Genomic DNA, 26,195 nt, shown 5'->3' with positions numbered 1-26,195 from the left:
AAATGGAGCTCTTTGGCATCAACTCAACTCGCCGTGTTTGGAGGAGGAATGCTGCCTATGACCCCAAGAACACCATCCCCACCGTCAAACATGGAGGTGGAAACATTATGCTTTGGGGGTGTTTTTCTGCTAAGGGGACAGGACAACTTCACCGCATCAAAGGGACGATGGACGGGGCCATGTACCGTCAAATCTTGGGTGAGAATCTCCTTCCCTCAGCCAGGGCATTGAAAACGAGTCGTGGATTGGTATACCAGCATGACAATGACCCAAAACACACGGCCAAGGCAACAAAGGAGTGGCTCAAGAAGAAGCACATTAAGGTCCTGGAGTGGCCTAGCCAGTCTCCAGACCTTAATCCCATAGAAAATCTGTGGAGGGAGCTGAAGGTTCGAGTTGCTAAACGTCAGCCTCGAAACCTTAATGACTTGGAGAAGATCTGAAAAGAGGAGTGGGACAAAATCCCTCCTGAGATGTGTGCAAACCTGGTGGCCAACTACAAGAAACGTCTGACCTCTGTGATTGCCAACAAGGGTTTTGCCACCAAGTACTAAGTAATGTTTTGCACAGGGGTCAAATACTTATTTCCCTCATTAAAATGCAAATCATTTTATAACATTTTTGACATGCGTTTTTCTGGATTTGTTTGTTGTTATTCTGTCTCTCACTGTTCAAATAAACCTGCCATTAACATTATAGACTGATCATTTCTTTGTCAGTGGGCAAATGTACAAAATCAGCAGGGGATCAAATACTTTTTTCCCCTCACTGTAAACAGTTAACTAGCATGAATAAATGTGAATAGCTAAACAGTTAACCAGATAGATAACTAGCCAGGCTACAATATATGTTTTGAATGAATTGGCTACCTAGTTAGTCTGTTTTCTCCTATTCTATAGGCCTACCTGCTGCTGCAACGTGCTACTGTCTCTCTCCCCTTGAGGCCCACTCCACAGTGCACGTGCAGGTGATGCAGTCACACAGCATTAAAGCATTCTGATCCTGGTTGATATGGTGATTTGTATGTGATTAATAAAATATGTACAAACTATGCCTAAATAAATGGCTAACAGAAGTTATTAAATGAATTTCCATTGACTTTTTCAAAACTTTTCCAAAACTTTCCCTGGAAAACAACAACAACAACACACAAATCCATCCCCCCAAAAAAGCGTGGGAGCACTGTGGGTGTCATCAGATGTGAAAAATCTCTTTCCACACTTGCAGCAGTGGTAAGGCATCTGTTCCCTCGTGGTCTTTCAGGTTCCCTAACTAGGCAAATACCCTTCCACACTGGGAGGAAGATATATTTATCTTGTGTCTTGTCTGTATTGAGTTTATTCCATCGAGGAAGACGTTGGAAACAAGTGATTTTCACTAACGCGTTATCCCCTGGGTTGTACTCCTACTCAGTGCATCCTTTTTCCCCATTAAATCCATCAATAGTTGTTAATGGATGCATTTTCAGGTGTACTAACCGTTTTTTTCCCACTGGGAGCATTGGAAATGCTTATCTCCTGTGTGTATTCTTATGTGTTTTTAGTGTGCTTAACCTGGTAAAACCCTTTCCACACTGAGAGCATTGGAATGGTTTTTCTCCTGTGTGTGTTGTCGTGTGATCTTTCAGATGTGATGACTGGATGAATCTCTTTCCACACTGAGAGCATTGGAAAGGCCTCTGCCTCTCTCCTAAGTGGGTTCTTTCATGTGATTTCAGGTCCCTTAATGCGGAAAAAGTATTTTGACACTGGGAGCAGTGATATGGCTTCTCTCCATTGTGTGTCCTCTCATGTGTTTTCATGGACCCTAACTGGGTAAAAGTCTTTCCACACAGGGAGCAGTGGAAATGCTTCTCTCTTGTATGTGTCCTCTCGTGTTTTTTCAGGGCGCCTAACTGGGTAAAACTCTTTCTACACAGGGAGCAGTGGAAATTCTTTTCTCCAGTGTGTGTTCTCTCATGTGTTTTCAGGGCCCCTAACTGGGTAAAACTCTTTCCACACAGGGAGCAGTGGAAAGGCTTCTCTCCTGTGTGTATTCGCTCATGCGTTTTCAGGGACCCTATCCGGGTAAAACTCTTTCCACACAGGTTGCAGTGGAAATGCTTCTCTCCTGTGTGCGTCCTGTCATGTGTTTTCAGAGCAGCTAACTGGGTAAAACTCTTTCCACATAGGGAGCAGTGGAAAGGCTTCTCTCCTGTGTGTATTCTCTCATGCATTTTCAGGTTCCCTAACTGAGTAAAACTCTTTCCACACTGTGAGCAGTTGTAAGGCTTTTCTCCTGTGTGTACTCTTTCATGAACTTTTAGGCTCCTTAAATTAATAAAACTCTTTCCACAATGGGAGCAGTGGTGTGGTCTCGCTGGTTTGGCCATTTTTGGGTCTGGTTGCCCTGAAGTACTCTTTCCGCTGTCCGAGTGAGAGTCTGGTCTCGCTCCTGCCAAAGAGAAAAACAGTTTAATACTAAGCATGAATGTTTTTTGACTATACAGTGTTTGTTTACAATTACAAGCTTATATTTGGGGTTCTGAGGGGTATACTACGACACTAGAGAGATCTTGTCAGGGTTTTCTAAAGCTAGCCAGCTTCAGTTAGCTTCACATTCCAGCTCAGGCTTCATCCTATATTACAAAGGTGAATATTGATCCTGCAGCTGCCATGCACAAAGACCATAACACAAACAACTTTTAATGAATTATCTGAAAGCTGGTTAACATTTCCAATTGTTGTTAATTAGTCAACTTGTCTTTCTAAAGCCTGTCTAAAGACCGTTTCTAATCTCCCACTCTACTCTTGTATTAGAAAGGTACAGGTGGTGAAACCCCCCAAAAAACAGAATCACCTGGAGGCCGTAAGGACAACAATATGACAATGCCCCAGCCCTAACTGCATGAGTAGTCGGCCAGTAGTCATCTTCTTGTCCTTCATTTGTTTGCCCACCACTTGTAGATCTTCTATCCCCCCGATATCCTTCAACCCTGATCTTCTTCTTCTCTCTCTGCATCAACAACTACCTGTCTACTCTAAACGTGTTGCAGAGAGTACAGAGGTTTCTAGTTGTTCTTAATGATTTCATCTTGGTAAAGGCCACTATGAATAATAACTGTAGTTTGAGTACTTTAATCAACTTAAATCTGAAGAAAAATAATAATTTATGCTCAGGTTGATTGAATATTAGGTGATAAAACACTCCATGTGTTTCAATGCAAACTGGGATTAATAGGAGCATACTGGGCTTAATTGGAACAGCAATGATTTATGGTATAAAAAAATACGGAATAGCAAAATGTACTTAAAATATTTGGAAACCATTGGTCTGGGGTATAAATATACACTACATATTACAACGTTATGCTAAGTTAGTATTGATCATATTGAACAATATTTATTTATTTTGATTTCCATTTTGTATAGAGGGTGCTACTGTACCCTTTAAGCCCACCTGAGATACATGTCAAATTTACACACAATACCCCACAATGACAAAGCAAAAACAGGTTTTTAGAAATGATTGTACATTAATTTAAAAAATACAAAAAAATACAGAAATATCGTATTTACATAAGTATTCAGACCCTTTGCTATGAGACTTGATATTGAGCTCAGCTGCATCTTGTTTCCAAGGATCATCCTTGAGATGTTTCTATAACTTGATTGGAGTGCACCTGTGGTAAATTCAATTGATTGGACGTGATTTGGAAAGACACACACCTGTCTATATAAGGTCTCACAGTTGACATTGCATGTCAGAGCAAAAGCTGATGCATGAGGTCGAAGGAATTGTCCGTAGCGCTCAGAGACAAGATTGTGTCAAAGCACAGATCTATGGAAGGGTAGCAAAACATTTCTTCATTCTGAAATGGAAGAGGTTAATAACCACTAAGACTCTTCCTAGAGCTGGCCACACTAAGCAATCGGGGGAGAAGGGCCTTGATCAGGGAGGTGACCAAGAACCCGATGGTCATTCTGACATGGGATGGGAGAACCTTCCAGAAGGACAACCATCTCTGCAGCACTACACCGATTAGGCCTTTATGGTAGAGTGGCCAGACGGAAGCCGCTCCTCAGTAAAAGGCACATGACAGCCCACTTGGAGTTTGCCAAAAGGCACCTAAAGACTCTTAGACCATGAGAAACAAGATTCTCTGGTCTGATGAAACCAAGATTGAACTCTTTGACCTGAATGCCAAGCTTCACATCTGGAGGAAACCTGGCACTATCCCTACGGTGAAGCATGGTGGTGGAAGCATCATGCTGTGGGGATGTTTTTCAGCAGAAGGGACTGGGAGATTGAGGGAAAGATGAACGGAGCAAAGTTCAGAGAGACCCTTGACAAAAACCTGCTCCAGAGTGCTCAGGACCTCAGACTGGGGCGAAGGTTCACCTTCCAACAGGACAACGACCCTAAGCACACAGCCAAGACCACGCAGGAGTGGCTTTGGGACAAGTCTCTGAATGTCCTTGAGTGGCCCAGCCAGAGCCTGGACTTGAACCCGATCGAACATCTCTGAAGAGACCTGAAAATAGCTGTGCAGCAATGCTCCCCATCCAACCTGACAAAGCTTGAGAGGATCTGCAGAGAAGAATGGGAGAAACTCCCCAAATACAGGTGTGCCAAGCTTGTAGTGTCATACCTAAGAAGACTCGATGCTGTAATCGCTGCCAAAGGTGCTTCAACAAAGTACTGAGTAAAGGGTCTGAAAACTTATGTAAATGTCATTTTTCCAGTTTCTTTTTTTAATACATTTACTAAAATAAAAATAACCGTTTTTGCTTTGTCATTATTGGGTATTGTGTGTAGATTGATGAAGGAAACAAATAATTTAATCAATTTTATAACAAGGCTGTAATAGTTAGTTGATCTAAGCTCATTGGGCATTTATCAGTTATATTCTCCAATAATCAATAGCTAGGCCTATATATTATGAATTAAAAATGAATGAATATACCAATGGCAGATTGCCCTTGAACAATATCTACAGTACTGAATAACCTATTCAAGTATAGTACTTCAGTAGAATGCCTCTTTAAAACGACATATTACTTCACAAAGCGCCGAGTTCGTGCCCGTTTAAGACAATACTCACTGGTGCTAATCCGATCTTCAGTCTCCTCTTCCTCTCCTTCCACTTCCTCCTCTTTTACTGAGATAGCCTCCTCTTTCACTCTAAAAGGTTCTTCCTCTTCTTTCATTATAATATCCTCTTCCTCCTTTTTCATTATCAAAGCTTCTACCTCCTCCTCTTCCACTGTGACAGCCTCTATCATTTCTTCCTCCTTCACTCCAATGGGTTCTTTCTCTTCTTTCACTGTATCATCCTCCTCTTTTAATATGATAGCCTCCTCTTCCACTCCAAAATGTTCTTTCTCTTCTTTCACTGTCACATCTTCCTCTTTCAATGTGATGCTGATAGACTCCTCTTCCTCCTGTTTTATTCTGAAAGCTTCTTCCTCTCCTTTCACTGAGATATTCTCTTTTTCTTTTACGACAATGTTCAGTTTGAGAGATTCTTTCTCCGTCCAACATATCGCCTCTTCTTTAGCTGGGGGCGAGTAGCTTAGAGAGCTCATGGTTGTGGATGCTAGTTAGCATTAGCGACTAGCCTAGTGCTAGGCTCAGTATCAATCTGAACAAGTTTGCAAATGCAACAAGTACATTACGTTAAAGTTAACCAGTAGATACCTCAACAGAATTGTTTTTAAACAATGAGATTAATATTCACAAAAATGGTCTAAAGAGCTTCAGTGTTTCGGTTGTATGTTGGCTAGCAAACTACCGAGGTGTTTTAAACAGTAGCCGTGTTGTGGTTCTTGAGCGTCCTGTCCACTAGATTATACGTCACGCAAGAAGCATCACCTGAAAGACTCACATCGCCATCTGCTGCCTGGAGTTTAATTAAGCAATTTGGCAGCGATTATGGCTTTGAGTCTTTCTGGGAAAATCTCTAAGAGCTCATTGTCCATTGTTTTTTTATTATTATTCAAGCTCTGTCAAATTGGTTGTTGATCATTGCTAATGAACCATTTCCATGTCTTGCCATAGATTTTCAAGTAGATTTATGTCAAAACTGTAATCGGCCAATCAGGAACACTCACTGTCTTCTTAGTAAGCAACCCTAGTGTAGATTTGGCCTTGTGTTTTAGGTTGTTGTTCTGTTGAAATGTGAATTAATCTCCCAGTATCAGGTGGAAAGCAGACTGAACCAGGTTATCCTCTAGGATTTTGCCTGTGTTTAGCTCCATTCTGTTAACTTTTTTATTCTGAAAAACTCCCTAGTCCTTAACGCTTACAAGCATACCCATAACATGATGCAGCCACCACTATGATTGAAAATATGGAGAGCGGTACTCAGATTTGCCTCGAACATAACCCTTTGTATTCAGAACAAAAAGTGAATTGCTTTGCCACATGTTTTGCAGTATTACTTTAGTGGCTTGTTGCAAATAGGCTGCGGATTTTGGAATATTTGTATTCTGTACAGACTTCCTTCTTTTCACTCTGCCAATTAGGTGAGTATTGTAGAGCAACTACAATGTTGTTGATCCATCCTCAGTTCTCCTATCACAGCTATAAAACAGTTACAGAGTTTAAAAGTCACCATTGGCCTCATGATGAAATCCCTGAGCAGTTTCCTTCCACTCCGGCAACGGAATTAGGAAGGACGCCTGTATCCTAGTGACTGGGTGTATTGATACACCATCCAAAGTGTAATTAATAACTTCACTATGCTCAAAGGGATATTCAATCTCAGATGTTAGATTTTTTTTCTACCAATAGGTGTCCTTCTTTGTGAGGCATTGCTTGACTGAGGGACCTTACAGATAATTGTATGTGTGGGGTACAGAGATGAGGTAGTCATTCACAACTCATGTTAAACACTATTATTGCACACAGAGTGAGTCCATGTAACTAATGTGACTTGTTAAGCACATTTAGACTCCTGAACTTATTTAGGCGTTTCTATAGGAAAGGGGTTGAATACTTATTGACTCAAGACATTTCAGATTTTCATTATTTTTAATTTTTGTTCGATTTTTTTTTAAATTACTGAATATCCGAAACATACAATATACTTGCAGTGAAGCCGCTCAACAACTACATCATACCAGTCATCCAACAGATTCCCATTCAGAGCGACACACAGATGCATCCAGGGTCAATGCCCTGCTCTAGGGCACGTTGACAGATCTACCACCAGGCCAAAAAACGTGAACCCAAACCCTCCAAGATCCCCCCACAGTTCCCCAATAGCTGTCCCCCCTCAACCATTCAAGACCCCTCCCACAGTCCCCCCCAAGAAGAAAAATACATGTAAAAAATACAATTAATTCTATTCCCCCCCCCCCCCCCCCCCCCCCCCATGCACCAACAACCATAACAGCAATGCCAACTGTATGTGTTTGTGTGCATGTCTGGCACTATTACATGTATGTGTGTGTTCTTGTATGTGTTTGTTTGAATGAGAGTGTGTGTATATGCATGTGTACCAACACCTGCACGGCATCAGCCTCAGGCAAACTGGCATTAGCTGTAAAAACACTGCCCCTGTTTTATTTTGACTTTATTTTTGACTTTTTTCTTTGACCATCGTTCGACCTCCCGCACAACAACTCCCTCAGCTTCCCTCAGCCCATCCCAACCATCTCTGCTGGCCACCCTCTTCGGATTTCTACGCAACATATATCTTTCAACTATGCTGTGATGTTTAACGTACAATTTCAATCTATCTAATCGAATAGAATCCACAGATTACGAGTTGAAGATAAATACTTTTACTAAGAGTATTAGTATATTAGAAATTGACTGACCCGGTCTCTCCAGATCTCCTAACAGTACTATTTCTAGGGTCAGTTTTAGATCAATGCTATGCATTTTCAGCCATTCCTGAACCTGAGACCAGAAACAGTCTACCTGAGGGCAATACCAAAATAAATGGTCTATTGATTCTGTATCCTCACAACAAAATCTGCAGAGCTTCGATTATTTTATGCCACAAATATTCCACATTTTGTTGTTGGCAAGAATTCTATATAATAATTTTAGCTGAAAAGCATGAAGTCTTGAATCTTGCGTTGTTTTATATATCAGCCCATGGAATCGGTACATCAAAAATCTCTTCCCAACTATTTTACAATCTGTATGGAACAGTTGTCAACATCCTGGTCCTTAAATGAAACTGGTATACTTTCCTATTTATGCTATTTTTATTCCTCCACCAGTTTTGAGCCTTTATATTGGGCAGACATACCAGTTCCCTACCTCCTCCAGCTGCCACCTGCCTCCTCCATTTTGAGGGTAATGCTGTAATCAATTGGTTGTACTCTTGGACTGAAAAGACCTTCCCGTACAATTCTGATAACTCCATGAAGGACATAACTGTACCATTCCAATTTACAATATAATTTAAGAACAAAATACCCTTTTCAAACATCTTTCTAATCTTCATTCTGTGGGAGAGGATGGGATGGTAAAGAGAACATCTGCCTAAAATAAGTAGCTGTGTTATAGTCTGTTAGCTGTGATATAGTCTCCTACCATAATGATATGATCATTTGTTGCGTGTAAATTCAATAAATTGGTATAAATGTTTTCGAAGAAGTATGGATCATCCTGATTTGGACCATAGATTAATGAGCCAAATCTCTTTTTCGTTCACTTTCATATTCAAAAAGATCCACCTTCCTTGCAATCATTCCTGACTATTTGCATATTCAGATTGACATTTTTGTTCATTAATATCACACCTTTTGAATTTCTTTGTCCATGACAGAAAATTATTTCCCCACCCCATTCCTTTTTCCACACAACTTCATCTCAGGATGTAGAATGAGTTTCCTGTAAACAGTATATGTTATATTCCTTTTCCTTTAGCCATGTAAAGCTTCTCATTCTTAATTCATTCATTGGATGTAACCCGCTGTGGGCGGTACTTGAAATGTTACATAATGTAAACAGCTTGAACCTGACATGCTGTCTCCCTTGTGCTTTCATGTCATTGTGTCAGAAGTCAAAACGGCAGAAAAAGGGAGAAATAATTTACAAGAAAGTGAATACTGAGCTTCGTTAGGTGGGGAAAATACTGACGAGAGTTAACGATGACAAAGTTCCCGCCACTAGAGAGGGGTTTCTATTCTAAAAGTCGAGTGAATGGTCTGAGTGGAAACAGCGTTTCATGCTATCATTAGCAACTAAGCTAACACAAGAGGACAGTGACATGCAGATCAGCTCGTTGATATACGTCATGGGCAGAGGCAAAAAAAATATCGGATTTCGGGGCGAGGATGATGAACCAACAATACGGGGAGTCCATTGAAGCTTTTATAAGGGGACTCTACGAACTGTCTAAGCACATATTTTGAGGGAACTAAGGAAGAATACATCCGTGACAAAATTGTCATAGCACAGAGATAAATCAGTAAGAAAATAGGGAATCTAACACTGACCAGAGCAAATTGAAATGGGAGGTAACCACCAGCTAAATTTAGAGTCTGAACACAGAGCAGTCATGTGACAAGCAAGTGAAAGAGGTGAAGTTTTCTCACAGGGAAAAAGGCAAGAGGTTTTAAGAAAGGGACATTCAAACAAAAACAGGCACGGGGGCAATGATGATTAGAAGAGATGTAGTGAAGAGCACAGTCAGAAGAAATCCTGTCTAGCTAAAAATGATGAATTTCGGAAAATACAAAAGAAATGGGGCATTTTGCTTCTGTTTGCATACAAAAGTGAAGCAAGAAGTGACAGCTGTCCAGACAGCTAAGAACATTTTAAAGCAACAAGATTCCTTTGTGTGGTGTGCTCCAAATGGTGCCGCTTGTCAATAAAAAGGGCTACATCAGCAATGGTGTGGGCCTACATCTGCTAAATGAGGCCGCGGTGTGAGGAAATAAGTACTGCTAACGTTGGATGACATCATTCAAGAGCTGACAGGAGCCAAAGTGTTTTCTGGCTGGGTTCTGTGGGTTCTGGCTTCCCCCTGGATGAAACTAGCAAGAAGCTAAAAACCTTCATAAAACTATTTTAAGGAGATACTGCTTTCACATACTTCTCTTTTGGAATAAATCGGTGCACCTGCAATATTCCAAAAGAAGATAACGGGAGCTGTTGGGTGGCCTGGACGGAGTGAAATGCTACATGGACGACATTTTAGTTTATGGACGCTCAAAAGGAGGAGCACAACCCATAGGCTAGTAGAAGCCTTCAGAGTGATAAAAGCTTCAGGACTGAAGTTGAACAAGGAGAAATGCCGTCTAAAACCAAAGTGAGCTCACCATTGTCGGGCACCGGATCAGCAAGGTTTGTTTGTCAGCCCTGACCCAGAGACAGTAAGGGCAATGCAAGAACTGGTAAAACCACAGAACGTTACAGAGCTGAAAACGGATACTAGGCAGGGTTAACTACCCATGCAGATACTTACCAAAAACAGTTCCACTGAGCTGCAGCCACTCAACAAACTTCTGAAGCAAGACGTCGTCTTGTCCTGGGGAAGAAGCCAAGACCGTTAGAACAGTAAAAGGACATGTTAGTGTCAGCACTAGGGCTGCAAAATTCCAGGACCTTCCCCCAAAATTCCCTGGTTTTCCAGAAATCCTGGTTGGAGAATTCCAGATTTCCTGCTTATTCTGGGAAATCTCCAACCGGGACTTTGGGAAAAGCAGGGAATTTATTGTAATTTTGCAACCTTAGTCATCACCAATACTAGGATGCTAAGATGTTTCGAGACCCACAGTAGTGAGCGCTGATGCCAGCAGTTATGACATTGGAAGAGTACTGTTACAAGAGCATGAAAGGAAAATTCTGCCTGTGGCCTTTTGCTCACGTACCCTCTCTTCTGCTGAGAGAAGGTGTGCCTAGATAGAGAAGGTATGCCTAGATAGAGAAGGTATGCCTAGATAGAGAAGGTTTGCCTAGATAGAGAAGGTATGCCTAGATAGAGAAGGTATGCCTAGATAGAGAAGGTATGCCTAGATAGAGAAGGTTTGCCTAGATAGAGAAGGTGTGCTTGGCATCTGTTTGGGCTTGTGATAAGTTCTCACGTTACCTGTGCGGCCTGGAGACTTTAAAACTGCTAACGGACCACAAACTGTTTGGTGCCATTGTTTAACTACAAAAACCTGGATGGGGTCCCTGTGCGCTGCCAGTGATTGCTTATCAGAATGATGAGGTTCAGCCTCAAAGCTGAATATACCCCAGGCAAAACACTGCTCATTGCCAACACACTCTCAAGACAACCGTCGGTCCACCTAAAGAGCTCAGACCTGGAAGAAGTTGCAGCCTTCGTTGACGCAGTGAACGAGCACAGACCAGTTTCATCACATACGCTTCACCAGATTGCACACGCAAGTGGTGAAGATAAGGAAATACAGATAGCACTGAAGAAGTACACAAGGCACGGATGGCCAAAACACATCAAAACAATGCCCGAGACAGTCAAGACCTACTTTAGTGAGTAAGGGCTCCTAAGTGAATCACATGGACTACTGCTCACGGAGAGAGAATTGTGATTCCAGCGAGCTTCTCAGCAAGATCCACGAGGGTTACCAAAGTGCAGAGAAGGTGCTCAATGCTCAGTGTGGTGGCCGGGACTCAGCACATAGAGGACAAAGTGAGTCAGTGCAAGCAGTGTCAGACTACTAAGCCAACACAATGCAAACAACCGTTGATGACCACCAAGTTGCCAGACAGAGATCTTGGTCAACGCGTCGCCTATGTGAGGTTGACAGACAGCAGTACCTGGTTGTCGTCGGTTACTTCTCAAGATTCATAAAAGTGGTACGCATGCCAGATGAAGCAGGTTGACGATGGTGTGGCCGGGAGAGCAGACACGTGTCCTTCTTCTGCAGCTGGGGAATCCGGCAGCTCCTAGAGGGAGTGATTGGAACATGAAGAGCATGCTTTTCACATTTCGTAAATAGCTGAGGTCTCGGTGTCCGATAACACAAGGGCAGTTCGCCTTGACTAATGCCCAAGGTTTGTAAGACAATGGGTTAAAATAATTAGGCAAGGACTCAGCTTTCTGCAAAAGGTTTCTGTAGCTTTATTCAGAGAACGTTCTGAGGTCAGGATAACAAAACAGTCATTATATAGTTCTTGCTTTCTTACGCACATGCATTTACACACAAACTGTTGGTGACATGCATCCCCCATAGACTTCACACACTTGTTTATCACTATCCAGAGCTCAGCCTGTTCTTTTCCCTCAAGGTTAGGAACTCTTTGAAGCTTTTACTCCCTTGACCATCTGTCTCCAGCTGTCCCTCCTAATGGCATACACACATTTCTTTCCCTCTCCAGTGGTTCCTGGACTTTCCGGAACTAATCAGACTAATCGATCCCTACATTGATCATTACATTGATTATTCATTAACCATGCTGTATGAGTAATAATTCATCATGGTTTATTAATTAATTTACCTTTATTAGATAATTCTCTTATCAACATGGCAATATGAATGTCCAATACGCACACTAGACTGACTGGGGAGGTGATTTCCTACAGTCAGAAAGTCCTGCAATATGAGCTACAATGGTAATATTTGTGTACACTCTTCACAGTTGTGTTCTGTGGGTGTCACTGCGTAGGCAGATACCCCATTTCACTGATCCACAGTTCCATAGTCAAGGCTGTGCAGTGAAATATAAGAATGCCCACAATGCAATTCTAAAAGTTGAATATATTCACAGTGCGATTTCAACTGACTTGTCTTTTTTTTCTTCTTCAAATTAACTCATTATTGTCTTGTGTTGAATTGATAACACAATTCCAAAGTTCAGCATTATCTGGACCAAATATGGCAATGATTCCTCTATTTACATCTGTTGCAGGTGCTCGTTCCCATAATAATGCAGTGATGGCCCGTCCCATGAGGACCTCCGCGTCACCACCAGCAGCAGTCCCTGATCTGCATCTGTTGGATGCCACTATGATGAAGTACTGTATAGCTCTGTTTCCATGCCTGACGGCCTTGGTGAGGAGATTGTGGTCTGTTCTCATGCCTGACGGCCTTGGTGAGGAGATTGTGGTCCGTTCTCATGCCTGATGGCCTTGATGAGGAGATTGTGTTCCGTTCTCATGCCTGACGGCCTTGGTGAGGAGATTGTGGTCCGTTCTCATGCCTGACGGCCTTGGTGAGGAGATTGTGGTCCGTTCTCATGCCTGATGGCCTTGATGAGGAGATTGTGTTCCGTTCTCATGCCTGACGGCCTTGGTGAGGAGATTGTGGTCCGTTCTCATGCCTGATGGCCTTGATGAGGAGATTGTGTTCCGTTCTCATGCCTGACGGCCTTGGTGAGGAGATGGTGGTCCGTTCTCGTGCCTGACGGCCTTGATGAGGAGATTGTGTTCCGTTCTCATGCCTGACGGCCTTGGTGAGGAGATTGTGGTCCGTTCTCGTGCCTGACGGCCTTGGTGAGGAGATTGTGGTCCGTTCTCATGCCTGACGGCCTTGGTGAGGAGATTGTGGTCCGTTCTCGTGCCTGACGGCCTTGGTGAGGAGATTGGGGTCCGTTCTCATGCCTGACGGCCTTGGTGAGGAGATTGTGGTCCGTTCTCGTGCCTGACGGCCTTGGTGAGGAGATTGTGGTCCGTTCTCGTGACTGACGGCCTTGGTGAGGAGATTGTGGTCCGTTCTCATGCCTGACGGCCTTGGTGAGGAGATTGGGGTCCGTTCTCGTGCTTGACGGCCTTGGTGAGGAGATTGTGGTCCGTTCTTGTGCCTGATGGCCTTGGCGAGGAGATTGTGGTCCGTTCTCATGCATGGCGGCCTTGGTGATGAGATTGTGGTCCGTTCTCATGCCTGACAGCCTTGGTGAGGAGATTGTGGTCTGTTCTCATGCCTGACGGCTTTGGTGAGGAGATTGTGTGAAACAGCAGTATCTCCTCCCCACCAGATGGTCATATGACCACAGAGGTCAAGTTAAATGACCTGAAGGATCTCGCCACTGTCTCCTCCTTTATTGGTGATCCAGATTGCCATTCAGATCAACTTCCCCTTTCTCCAGATTATTATTATTAAATTACCCTTCAGGAGTTCCATTCAGATCAACCTCCCCTTTCCCCAGATCATTATTATTAAATTACCTTTCAGGAGTTACATTAAGACCACCCCTTTCTGTGTAAAATGCCAACTTCCCAGAAACCAGAGGGTTTTAAATTCTATATGAGAACAGCTCAGATATATAATGTATGGTAATGCTGATGGTTTCCATGGCATCAAAGGGGGTCATTATGGCCAAACAGTTAAATTTTTGTTTCATCAGACCAGAGGACATTTCTCCATAAAGTACGATCTTTGTCCCCATGTGCAGTTGCTAACCGTAGTCTAGCTTTTTTATGGCGGTTTTGGAGCAGTGGCTTCTTCCTTGCTGAGTGGCCTTTCAGGTTATGTCGATATAGGACTCGTTTTACTGTGGATATAGATACTTTTGTACCTGTTTCCTCCAGCAACTTCACAAGACCTTTGCTGTTGTTCTGGGATTGATTTGCACTTTTCGCACCAAAGTACATTCATCTCTAGGAGACAGAACGCGTCTCCTTCCTGAGCGGTATGACGGCTGCGTGTTCCCATGGTGTTTATACTTGCGTAATATTGTTTGTACAGATGAACGTGGTACCTTCAGCCGTTTGGAAATTGCTCCCAAGGATGAACCAGACTTGTGGAGGTCTACAATTTGTTTTCGGAGGTCTTGGCTGATTTCTTTTGATTTTCCCATGCAAAGAGCCACAGAGTTAAAGGTAGGCCATGAAATACATCCACAGGTACACCTCCAATTGACTCAAATGTTGTCAATTAGCCTATCAGAAGCTTCTAAAACCATGACATCATTTTCTGGAATTTTCCAAGCTGTTTAAAGGCACAGTCAACTTAGTGTATGTAAACTTCTGACCCACTGTAATTGTGATACAGTGAATTATAAGTGAAATAATCTGTCTGTAAACAATTGTTGGAAAAGTTACTTGTGTCATGCACAAAGTAGATGTCCTAACCGACTTGCCAAAACTATAGTTTAACAAGAAATGTGTAAAGTGGTTGAAAAACAAGTTTAATGACTCCAACCTAAGTGTATGTAAACTTCCGACTTCAACTGTATGTATATATATATATATATATAAAGCAGTAACTCTTTGGATTGGTTATCTTCAAATTAAATCAAATTTGATTGGTCAGATACACATATTTAGCAGATGTTATTGCGGGTGTAGCGAAATGCTTGTGTTCCTAGCTCCAACAGCGCAGTAGTATCTAACAATTCACAACAATACACACACGTTTTTAAGGAAAATAATGTAATTAAGAAATATATAAATATTAGGATAAGCAACGTCAGAGTGGCATTGAGTAGAATACAGTATATACAGTATATACATATGAAATGAGTAAAGCATTATGTAAACATTATTAAAGTGACCAGTGATTCTATGTATATAGGGCACCAGCCTCTAAGGTGCAGGGATGAGTAACCGGGTGGTAGCCGGCTAGTGACAGTGACTAAGTTCAGGACAGGGTACTGGGTGGAGGCCGGCTAGTGATGGCTATTTAACAGTCTTATGGCCTTGAGATAGAAGCTGTTTTTCAGTCTCTCAGTCCCAGCTTTGATGCACCTGTACTGACCTCGCCTTCTGGATGATAGCGGGGTGAACAGGCCGTGGTTCGGGTGGTTGATGGCCTTGGTCTTTTTGGCCTTCCTGTGACATCGGGTGGTGTAGGTGTCCTGGAGGGCAGGTAGTTTGCCCCCGGTGATGCGTTGGGCAGACCTCTGGAGAGCCCTGTGGTTGCGAACGGTGCTGTTGCCGTACCAGGCAGTGATACCACGCAACGGGATGCTCTCAATGGTGCATATGTAAAAGTTTGTGATGGTCTTGAGAGCCAAGCCAAACTTTTTCAGCCACGCTGTCTGTGTGGGTGGACCATTTCAGATTGTCAGTGATGTGTAAGCCGAGGAACTTGAAGCTTTCCACCTTCTCCACTGTGGTCCCATTGATGTGGATGGGGGTGTGCTCCCTCTCTCTGCTGTCTCCTGAAGTCCACAATCAGCTCCTTCGTTTTGTTGACAAAGGAGAAATGCTCACTAACAGGGATGTAAACTAATTTGCAAGAAATCAGGTTTTTGTGTATATGGAACATTTCTGATCTTTTATTTCAGCTCATGAAACACGGAACCAAGACTTTACATGTTGTTTATCTTTTTATTCAGTTTATATGTATTTATATTCAGCTTCTATATATGTGTGTAGGAAAGTATTACCTGTAAGAGAGAACATATCAGTTCATTTTATATTTTAGCCAATATAAACAATGTAGTGAATATTTTCCTTAACTGCGGTACCCACTCCAGTCAACAGATGGCGATGTAAAGTCTTTCAGGTGATGGCTCCTTGCGTGACGTATAATCTAGTGGACGGGACACTTCTTCAACAACGACAATAGGCTACTGATTAAACCACCTCGGTTGTTTGCTAGCGAACATAAAACCGCTAATATTTAGACAATTTGTGTATATATTAACCTCAGTGTTTTAAACACACTGTCTGCGAATTTACTAGTCACTCTATTTACTTTAATATTTACGTTGTCAGCTAGCTAGCTAGCTGTTTTAGTTAGCCTTGCACTAGGCTAGTCTAACATCCCCGACCATGAGTTCACTATCCTACTCCCCACCTGCTAAAGAAGAGAAGGTCTGCTGGACGGAGAAAGAAGCTCCCGTGAAAGAGGAGAAGGAAGAAGAGGATGTCACAGTTAAAAGGGAAGTAGAGGATGAGGCTGTTACAGTGAAAGACGAAGACGTTTCAGTGAAAGAGGAGGTGGATGTTACTGTGGAAGAAGAGAAAGACGTTTCAGTGAAAGAGGAGGTGGATGTTACTGTGAAAGAAGAGGCTGCAATTGAAAAAGTGAAAGAGGAGGAGGATGAAATTACTGTCACAGTGAAAGAGGAGGAAGAAGAGAAGAATGGAGATCTGATTAACACCCGTGAGAATGGAGATCTGATTAACACCAGTGAGTACTACCTTAAAAACAGGGGCACAAATCAATGTGTGGTTATAAAGGGGCATTCTACTGAAGTCTATACTTCAATATGTACTCTACCGTGGGAATTATTAAAGCTACAATATAAGATGTGTACATCCTTAAACAGTGGGCCACTACCAAAATGTAAACAATGGATCGAATGCATCCAATGACATTGATTGAAATACTGTAGTCATCAATATATATTATTATAGAGCTCTGTTCAGCCTGTAACATGACATTATCTATTATTATAGAGCTCTGCTCAGCCTGTAAACATGACATTATCAATTATTATAGAGCTCTGCTCAGCCTGTAAACATGACATTATCTATTATCATAGAGCTCTGCTCAGCCTGTAACCATGACATAATCTATTATTATAGAGCTCTGCTCAGCCTGTAAACATGACATTCCATGAGAACAAGATTAGAGTTGAAACTCCACATTATTAATATTATTATGACTGTTTCTTTTTTTTTGTGACCAAACATTTATTTTGTTACAAACAAACAGAAAATCTGACGGGGTTACAGATACAAAAACAATCAAAGAGTTGCATAAAAAGATAACCAACCCATTACCCCCCTCAGTCCCCACCTGCCCGCTTCCTCCCTCCACAGCCAGAAACCATGTTTCCCTCCCCGCCTAGGCCCCCCCCAGCTTATCAGTCCCTTTACATCCCCCCAAAACTACCAGAGACCCCCCTCCCCATGGGCCTGAAAGCAAAGAAAGTACCAAAGTCTAAATAACTGGATTGTATGTGTGGGGCTTTACCTGAGATTGTTCTTTACAGAGTCAAGTACATTTGTCCAGGCCTCAGCTGTTCCTTGAGGAGCACCATTCATTCTCGCTGTAGATATTTCTAATTGTATAACTTGAAACAGGAACTGTATCCACTGGTTAAATGGGGAGAGAGTGAGGTGTTCGCCATCTTAAGAGACCTAAACATTTTTTGCAGCAGTGCTGCCTGCCAGCAGTAATCGTCTCTGATTGATTGAGAGATTCAAGGAGCTATCATCGTTAAGTAACATAATAGATGCAAAGCATTGAATATTTATATTCATGCACTTTGAAATACATTTGTAACTTTGCCTGAGAAGCATTTAACTGCAGGGCACTTCCACATCATATGAAGGAATGTGCTTACCTGATATAGGGGGCACAGTGAACGATTTCAACGTAAAACGTTTCCTTGGTGTTATATATATTCTGAACAAATGTAAAATGTATAAATAAATGGTTTGGATTACGGGATGCCAAGGTCCTATTTTTCCATATTCTGTTCCAGGGTTGTTTGGATTAAATTAGATCTGTGGACAATACTTTTTTAATGGCAAGCTCAGAATATGAGCTTTCCAAAAGTTGTTTATGTATTATAGAGATAAATTATCTGGGCTCCCGAAATGACTTATTAATAAATCCCATCATTGTATAGTTCGGTAGTTGGGTTTCCCAAAGGACTCCATATGCTGCCCTAAATTGTAAATATAGAAAAAAAGAGTTGCTTGGTAATGTGTATCTTTCAAATCTTGGAATGTTCTCAAACCATTACTGTCCATGATATCAGTAAGGGTACAGTTTCCACATTTGGATTTTGCGCCAAATAGAAATTGTGTGAGCAATAATAGGACCAAAGAGTAGTTTACATTGTTTAAGGGATATAACAGTAGAGACCACCTCTTCCAGGGCAATAGGAGACACCATATTACATTGTTTAAGGGATATATCAGTGGAGACCACCTCTTCCAGGGCAATAGGAGACACCATATTACATTGTTTAAGGGATATATCAGTGGAGACCACCTCTTCCAGGGCAATAGGAGACACCATATTACATTGTTTAAGGGATATATCAGTGGAGACCACCTCTTCCAGGGCAATAGGAGACACCATATTACATTGTTTAAGGGATATAACAGTGGAGACCACCTCTTCCAGGGCAATAGGAGACACCATATTACATTGTTTAAGGGATATATCAGTGGAGACCACCTCTTCCAGGGCAATAGGAGACACCATATTACATTGTTTAAGGGATATAACAGTGGAGACCACCTCTTCCAGGGCAATAGGAGACACCATATTACATTGTTTAAGGGATATATCAGTGGAGACCACCTCTTCCAGGACAATAGGAGACACCATATTACATTGTTTAAGGGATATAACAGTGGAGACCACCTCTTCCAGGGCAATAGGAGACACCATATTACATTGTTTAAGGGATATATCAGTGGAGACCACCTCTTCCAGGGCAATAGGAGACACCATATTACATTGTTTAAGGGATATAACAGTGGAGACCACCTCTTCCAGGGCAATAGGAGACACCATGTTTCAATCACCAAGGGGCATAATAATCATGTCTAAAACCAATTTAGGATGGGATGAAATGCTAGTGCCTAGAAGAGGTTGGGTTGAATTGATTTGAACGTTCTGTTAATGGTTTTATCTAAGGAAGGAAATAAATCTACTCCCAAATACTTTAAAATGGGAAATGATGGGGATTCCATAAGTAGAGTCTTTCATCAGGGTCTCTTGAGGCTATAGGGCTGATATGATTAGATTCATTTTATAACTTGAGATGAAGCTGAATTTATCTATGATCTTCAATGCGTTTGGGAGCGATTTGAGATACATTGTCTAGATATACAGTGAGGAAAAAAGTATTTGATCCCCTGCTGATTTTGTACGTTTGCCCACTGACAATGAAATGATCAGTCTATAATTTTAAATGGTAGGTTTATTTGAACAGTGAGAGACAGAATAACAACAAAAAAATCCAGAAAAACGCATGTCAAAAATATTATAAATTGATTTGCATTTTAATGAGGGAAATAAGTATTTGACCCCTCTCAATCAGAAAGATTTCTGGCTCCCAGATGTCTTTTATACAGGTAACGAGCTGAGATTAGGAGCACACTCTTAAAGGGAGTGCTCCTTATCGCAGCTTGTTACCTGTATAAAAGACACCTGTCCACAGAAGCAATCAATCAATCAGATTCCAAACTCTCCACCATGGCCAAGACCAAAGAGCTCTCCAAGGATGTCAGAGACAAGATTGTAGACCTACACAAGGCTGGAATGGACTACAAGACCATCGCCAAGCAGCTTGGTGAGAAGGTGACAAAAGTTGGTGCGATTATTCGCAAATGGAAGAAACACAAACTGTCAATCCCTCGGCCTGGGGCTCCATGCAAGATCTCACCTCGTAAGTTGCAATGATCATGAGAACGGTGAGGAATCAGCCCAGAACTACACGGGAGGATCTTGTCAATGATCTCAAGGCAGCTGGGACCATAGTCACCAAGAAAACAATTGGTAACACACTACGCCGTGAAGGACTGAAATCCTGCAGCACCCGCAAGGTCCCCCTGCTCAAGAAAGCACATATACATGCCCGTCTGAAGTTTGCCAATGAACATCTGAATGATTCAGAGGACAACTGGTGAAAGTGTTGTGGTCAGATGAGACCAAAATGGAGCTCTTTGGCATCAACTCAACTCGCCGTGTTTGGAGGAGGAGGAATGCTGCCTATGACCCCAAGAACACCATCCCCACCGTCAAACATGGAGGTGGAAACATTATGCTTTGGGGGTGTTTTTCTGCTAAGGGGACAGGACAACTTCACCGCATCAAAGGGACGATGGACGGGGCCATGTACCGTCAAATCTTGGGTGAGTACCTCCTTCCCTCAGCCAGGGCATTGAAAATGGGTCGTGGATGGGTATTCCAGCATGACAATGACCCAGAACACACGGCCGAGGCAACAAAGGAGTGGCTCAAGAAGAAGCACATTAAGGTCCTGGAGTGGCCTAGCCAGTCTCCACACCTTAATCCCATAGAAAATCTGTGGAGGGAGCTGAAGGTTCGAGTTGCCAAACGTCAGCCTCGAAACCTTAATGACTTGGAGAAGATCTGCAAAGAGGAGTGGGAAAAAAATCCCTCCTGAGATATGTGCAAACCTGGTTGCCAACTACAAGAAACGTCTGACCTCTGTGATTGCCAACAAGGGTTTTGCCACCAAGTACTAAGTCATGTTTTGCAGAGGGGTCAAATACTTATTTCCCTCAGTAAAATGCAAATCATTTTATAACATTTTTGACATAAGTTTTTCTGGATTTTTTTGTTGTTATTCTGTCTCTCACTGTTCAAATAAACCTAACATTAAAATTATAGGCTGATCATTTCTTTGTCAGTGGGCAAACGTACAAAATCAGCAGGGGATCAAATACTTTCTTCCCTCATTGTAGTAAAATATTGTCTGCATATAATATGCGATGAAGTGATCAGTAGATTTGAGGGAAATTGGTGTTATTTCCTTCGATTTACGAATTGTGTGGGCCAGAGGGTTCCATGGATAATAATCACCTTGTCTGCTGCTTCAAGTGATTCTGAAATGAACAGAGCAGACATTTTCTGTTATAACTATGGCCGAGGGATTGTCATGTAGTATTTTAATCATATTAATTACATTTTAGCCAATTCCCATATGTTCCATGACAGACTAGAATGGACATAACTCTAGTTTATCAAAAGCTTTTTTATGCATGAAGAAATAATAGAGCCCGAGGAGCTGTTGTTTCTGATGAAGCATCTAAGATATGGAATAATAATAACAGAGGATAAACGCTTTTTAAACAAACCCACTTTGGTTGGTATGGACCAATTTGGGTAAGTCTCGAGATGGGACGACAACATTTTGGAAAACAGTTTAATATCTGTTTTTATCAAAGATAAAGAGACTGGGCAGCATCCTTACCTTTTTTATACTGAAAAATATAAACACAACATGTAAAGTGTTGGTTTAATGAAATAAAAGATCCCAGAAATGTTCCATACGCACAAAAAGCTTATTTCTCTCACATTTTGTGCACAAATTTATTTTCATCCCTGTTAGTGAGCATTTTTTCTTTGCCAAGATAATCCATCCACCTGACAGGTGTGGCATTTTAAGAAGCTGATTAAACGGCATGATATTTACACCGGTGCACCTTGTGCTGGGGACAATAAAAGGCCCCTCTAAAATGTGCAGTTTTGTCACACATCACAATGCTATAGATGTCTCAAGTTTTGAGGGAGTGTGCAATTGGCATGCAATTGGCATGCTGACTGCAGGAATGTCCACCAGAGCTGATGTCAGAGAATTTAATATTAATTTCTCTACCATATGTCGTTTTAGAGAATTTGGCAATATGTCCAACTGGCCTCACAACCGCAGACCACGTGTATGGCGAAGTGTGGGCGAGCGGTTTGCTGATGTCAAAGTTGTGAACAGAGTGCCCCATGATGGCAGTGGGGTTATGGTATGGGCAGGCATAAGCTATGGACAAGGAACACAATTGCATTTTATCTATTGCAATTTGAATGCACAGAAATACCGTGACGAGATCCCATTGTGAGGCCCATTTTTTTAGGTATCTGTGACCAACAGACGCATATCTGTATTCCAAGTCATGAAATCTATAGATGAGGGCCTAATGAATGATATTTCAATTGATTGATTTCCTCATATGAACTGTAACTTAGTAAAAAAAAATGAAATTGTTCCATTTATATTTTTGTTTTAGGATTATAAAAGTGAAAATTTGTGCTTTATTCACATCTCTCCCAAATGAACCATTGTGAATGGCTGTATTAATCATTTTGGGTAATAGTGGATCTAATTGATACCAACATTTTTAAATAGACCTCAGGAGGAGTACCGTCCCATCCAGCTGATTTGCCTTTATTCGTGTTATCCAGTGCCCTTGAGTACCAATGCCATTTTGAGTTCATTGCGAGACTTTGAGTAGGTATCCACTTTAGAAGTGAGCACTGCAAGAGATTTCATTTATCGGTTTTAGTTGCAAGTCGAGGGCAGAGGTAATTTCCTCACGCACAGTCTCTTGGATATAGTGGCCAACTCTTTCTGTTGTCTGGTGTTGAGAGCAGCTATGTTCCTTCCCACAGGTGAATTGTGAACGGACAGATTACGCAGCTACAGTGAACCTCTCACACCTTAACAATGTGTTGACAATTATTTGAAAAGAAGTCCGTTAATTTCAAATATAGCCACGCATTCCAGAACCCAACCAGGATGTTCTAAAATGTTCTACAAACTGAACTCAGGATTTTGAGAGAACTAGTCTGGATTTAACCCTAGGTATCATTCAAGTTTGTTTCAGGTCTTCAGTTTAGTATTTAACTAAATACTCTTTGTCTTTGGCAGGAGAGAGACAAGACTCTCACTCTGACAGCGAAAAGTGTCTTTCAGAAGAACCAGAGACATCTAAACCAGCAAGACGACGCCACTCTTCCCAATGTGGAAAGAGTTTTACCAAGTTAGGGAGACTTAAAAAGCATGAGATTACACACACAGGAGAAAAGCCCTACCAATGTTCCCAGTGTGGAAAGTGTTTTACAAGGTTATGGAACCTAAAAGAACATGCAAGGACACACACAGGGGAAAAGCCTCATCACTGCTCCCAGTGTGGAAAGAGTTTTATCCGGTTAAGCCACCTGAAAGAACACAAGAGAACGCACACAGGGGAGAAGTGTTATTACTGCTCCCAGTGTGGAAAAGGTTTTATCCAGTTAAGGAAACTGAAAATGCATGAAATGACACATACAGGGGAGAAGCCCTACCACTGCTCCCAGTGTGAAAATAGATATGTTTCATCAGGAGCCCTGAAATCACATAAGAGAACACACACAGGGGAGAAGCCATACCTCTGTTCCCAGTGTGGAAAGAGTTTTAGCTGGCCAGGGCAACTGAAAGAGCATGAGAGGACACACACAGGAGTGAAGCCTTACTATTGCTCCCTGTGTGGAAAGAGTTTTACCCATTTAGGGAACTTAAAAAGGCATAAAAGATCACACACTGTAGAGAAGCCGTATCAATGCTCCCAGTGTGAAAATGTGTTTTTATCACCATGGGACCTGAAAAAACATGAGAGAACACACTCTGTAGAGAGGCCTTTCAAATGCTCTCAGTGTGGAAAGAGATTTATCCAGCGTTGTCATTTGAAAGCGCATGAAAAAATACACACAGGCTTAAAACCATTGTGCACTCATTGTGGAAAGAGTTTTACCCAGTTAGGGAGCCTAAAAGAGCACGAGAGGACACACACTGGAGAGAAGCCATACCACTGTTCCCGGTGTGGAAAGAGGTTTACCCGGTTATGGTGCCTGAAAGCACATGAGAGAATGAAGAAGCTATGTTCTGACTTATGTTTTTGACTGACAATTTGTGTTTTTGTTCATGTCACATAAAATCAACTTGGTTCGATGCTGGAATCCTTAGTTGCTGCATACTTTTTTTTCTAAATTAATGATACATACTCATTGATTCTTGATTAATAGAATATAATATAAATGCCTCATGAGCTTAGTTCAACTGTCATACTAGCTTTAAAGGTCCAATGCAGCCATTTAAAAAAAATCTCAATATCAAATCATTTCTGGATAATAATTAGGTACCTTACAGTGATTGTTTTCAATTAAAATGGTCAAAACAAAAAGAACTTCTTAGCAAAGACCAATTTCTCAAGCAAGAGTTTTGATGGGACTGAATGGAGAGGGAACAACTGAACTAGCTCTTATTGACAGAGAGGTTTTCTTATTGATTTGATAACTAATTTACTGCCTGATGGTGATATCAAGAACGCCAAAATGTCATCCTTCCAAAACAGGCTGAAATTTCAGGCGGTCTTTTGAAACAGCTCTTACACTAAAAGGACATGATCATCATTTTCACAGTATTATTCCAGCTCAGTGTGGAAATATTTATAAAAACATGTTTTTGACTGCACTGGGCCTTTTTAAAAGCCTATTCAACAATACATGTGTGTGTTAGTCTTTTTATCTAAAGATATTAATTGAAAAATGAAGTATGTCAGTTTTAAGAGTGCACGACAGTTTCAATGTGTATGCTCTCTGTGATTAAATGGTGCTTTTCAAACTCTGGCTCTGGGTTTTCTATGTGTGTGACTGAGTGTACCTCATTCAACAAATCATCTATTGTTTATATTTGAGTTGCATATGTTTCTTACAGAGTGTGGCTTTAAGGGAATATATGGTCACTTCTACATGTGAAAAAAAAAATAACAATCCTTATTCTAACAGTAATTATCCATAATGTACATATTCATATTGAGAGGGGTGTACTGCAAGGCAGGATCAATAAGTTAGCCATCTAACTTTTATAAAGAACCAGACATAACTATGACATTTCTGGTTCATTAGGAAATCTAAACTTGGTTATTGAGTCAATTAGACCATTTTTTAAAGCTTCTAAAAATGTCAAATAATACATAAGGTGAGGCTAACTCATTGATCCTGCTTTGTTGGATAAATCTTCTTGTCCAATTCTTTCTGCATCCCTGCCTGTGCCCCTGGACGGTCTGCGGCTCTTCAAACCTGAAATCCTACAGAAGAAAAATAAATGTTCACAGCTGTTATTAGGATTGTATTGTAATATTCACTACATGGTATTTTATGTATAACCAATAATGATTGTCATGCAGAAGAGTTGAGTATAACACTTTACAATCCATACACAACATCTTCATAGCCATAGAACCAATGGGCCATCCCAGTAATGTTATTAGGTAACTAGTATAGAACCATCCCAGTAATGTTATTAGGTAACTAGTATAGAACCATCCCAGTAATGTTATTAGGTAGTAACTAGTATATAACCATCCCAGTAATGTTATTAGGTAGTAACTAGTATAGAACCATCCCAGTAATGTTATTAGGTAACTAGTATAGAACCATCCCAGTAATGTTATTAGGTAGTAACTAGTATAGAACCATCCCAGTACTGTTATTAGGTAACTAGTATAGAACCATCCCAGTAATGTTATTAGGTAACTAGTATAGAACCATCCCAGTAATGTTATTAGGTAACTAGTATAGAACCATCCCAGTAATGTTATTAGGTAACTAGTATAGAACCATCCCAGTAATGTTATTAGGTAGTAACTAGTATAGAACCATCCCAGTAATGTTATTAGGTAGTAACTAGTATAGAACCATCCCAGTAATGTTATTAGGTAGTAACTAGTATAGAACCATCCCAGTAATGTTATTAGGTAGTAACTAGTATAGAACCATCCCAGTAATGTTATTAGGTAGTAACTAGTATAGAACCATCCCAGTAATGTTATTAGGTAGTAACTAGTATAGAACCATCCCAGTAATGTTATT

General features: G+C 41.4%; 3 protein-coding genes across 3 annotated transcripts in view; 2 read left to right on the top strand and 1 right to left on the bottom strand.

The window, feature by feature from the left end:
- LOC115177882 (gastrula zinc finger protein XlCGF17.1-like) overlaps positions 1–24,945 on the top strand; it is a 31,190-nt gene extending 6,245 nt beyond the window's left edge. The window contains exon 3 of the mRNA XM_029738880.1: positions 23,215–24,945. Within this exon, the coding sequence (XP_029594740.1) occupies positions 23,215–24,224 (1,010 nt within the window). The 3' untranslated portion in view covers positions 24,225–24,945. The remainder of the gene's footprint in view (positions 1–23,214) is intronic.
- LOC115178195 (zinc finger protein 658B-like) overlaps positions 1–26,195 on the top strand; it is a 1,063,446-nt gene that overhangs the window by 952,504 nt on the left and 84,747 nt on the right. The window lies entirely within an intron of this gene.
- LOC115178204 (zinc finger protein 501-like) lies at positions 725–5,946 on the bottom strand. Its single transcript, XM_029739298.1, has 2 exons — positions 5,084–5,946; positions 725–2,433 (listed from the first exon to the last, which is right to left on the bottom strand). The coding sequence occupies exons 1-2, from the start codon at positions 5,565–5,567 to the stop codon at positions 1,511–1,513; spliced, it is 1,407 nt and encodes a 468-aa protein (XP_029595158.1). The 5' UTR covers positions 5,568–5,946; the 3' UTR covers positions 725–1,510.

The sequence above is a fragment of the Salmo trutta genome, chromosome 38 (genome assembly GCF_901001165.1).
Source record: "Salmo trutta chromosome 38, fSalTru1.1, whole genome shotgun sequence".
Lineage (NCBI taxonomy): Eukaryota > Metazoa > Chordata > Actinopteri > Salmoniformes > Salmonidae > Salmo > Salmo trutta.
This window is presented reverse-complemented; position numbering and strand designations above follow the sequence as displayed.

Excerpts from the sequence above, each read along its gene's own strand:
- LOC115178204 (XM_029739298.1), bottom strand. The coding sequence starts at position 5,567 with ATGAGCTCTCTAAGCTACTCGCCCCCAGCTAAAGAAGAGGCGATATGT. Across the intron at positions 2,434-5,083 it reads TGAAGATCGGATTAGCACCA|GAGCGAGACCAGACTCTCAC; the intron begins GTGAGTATTGTC and ends TCTCTTTGGCAG.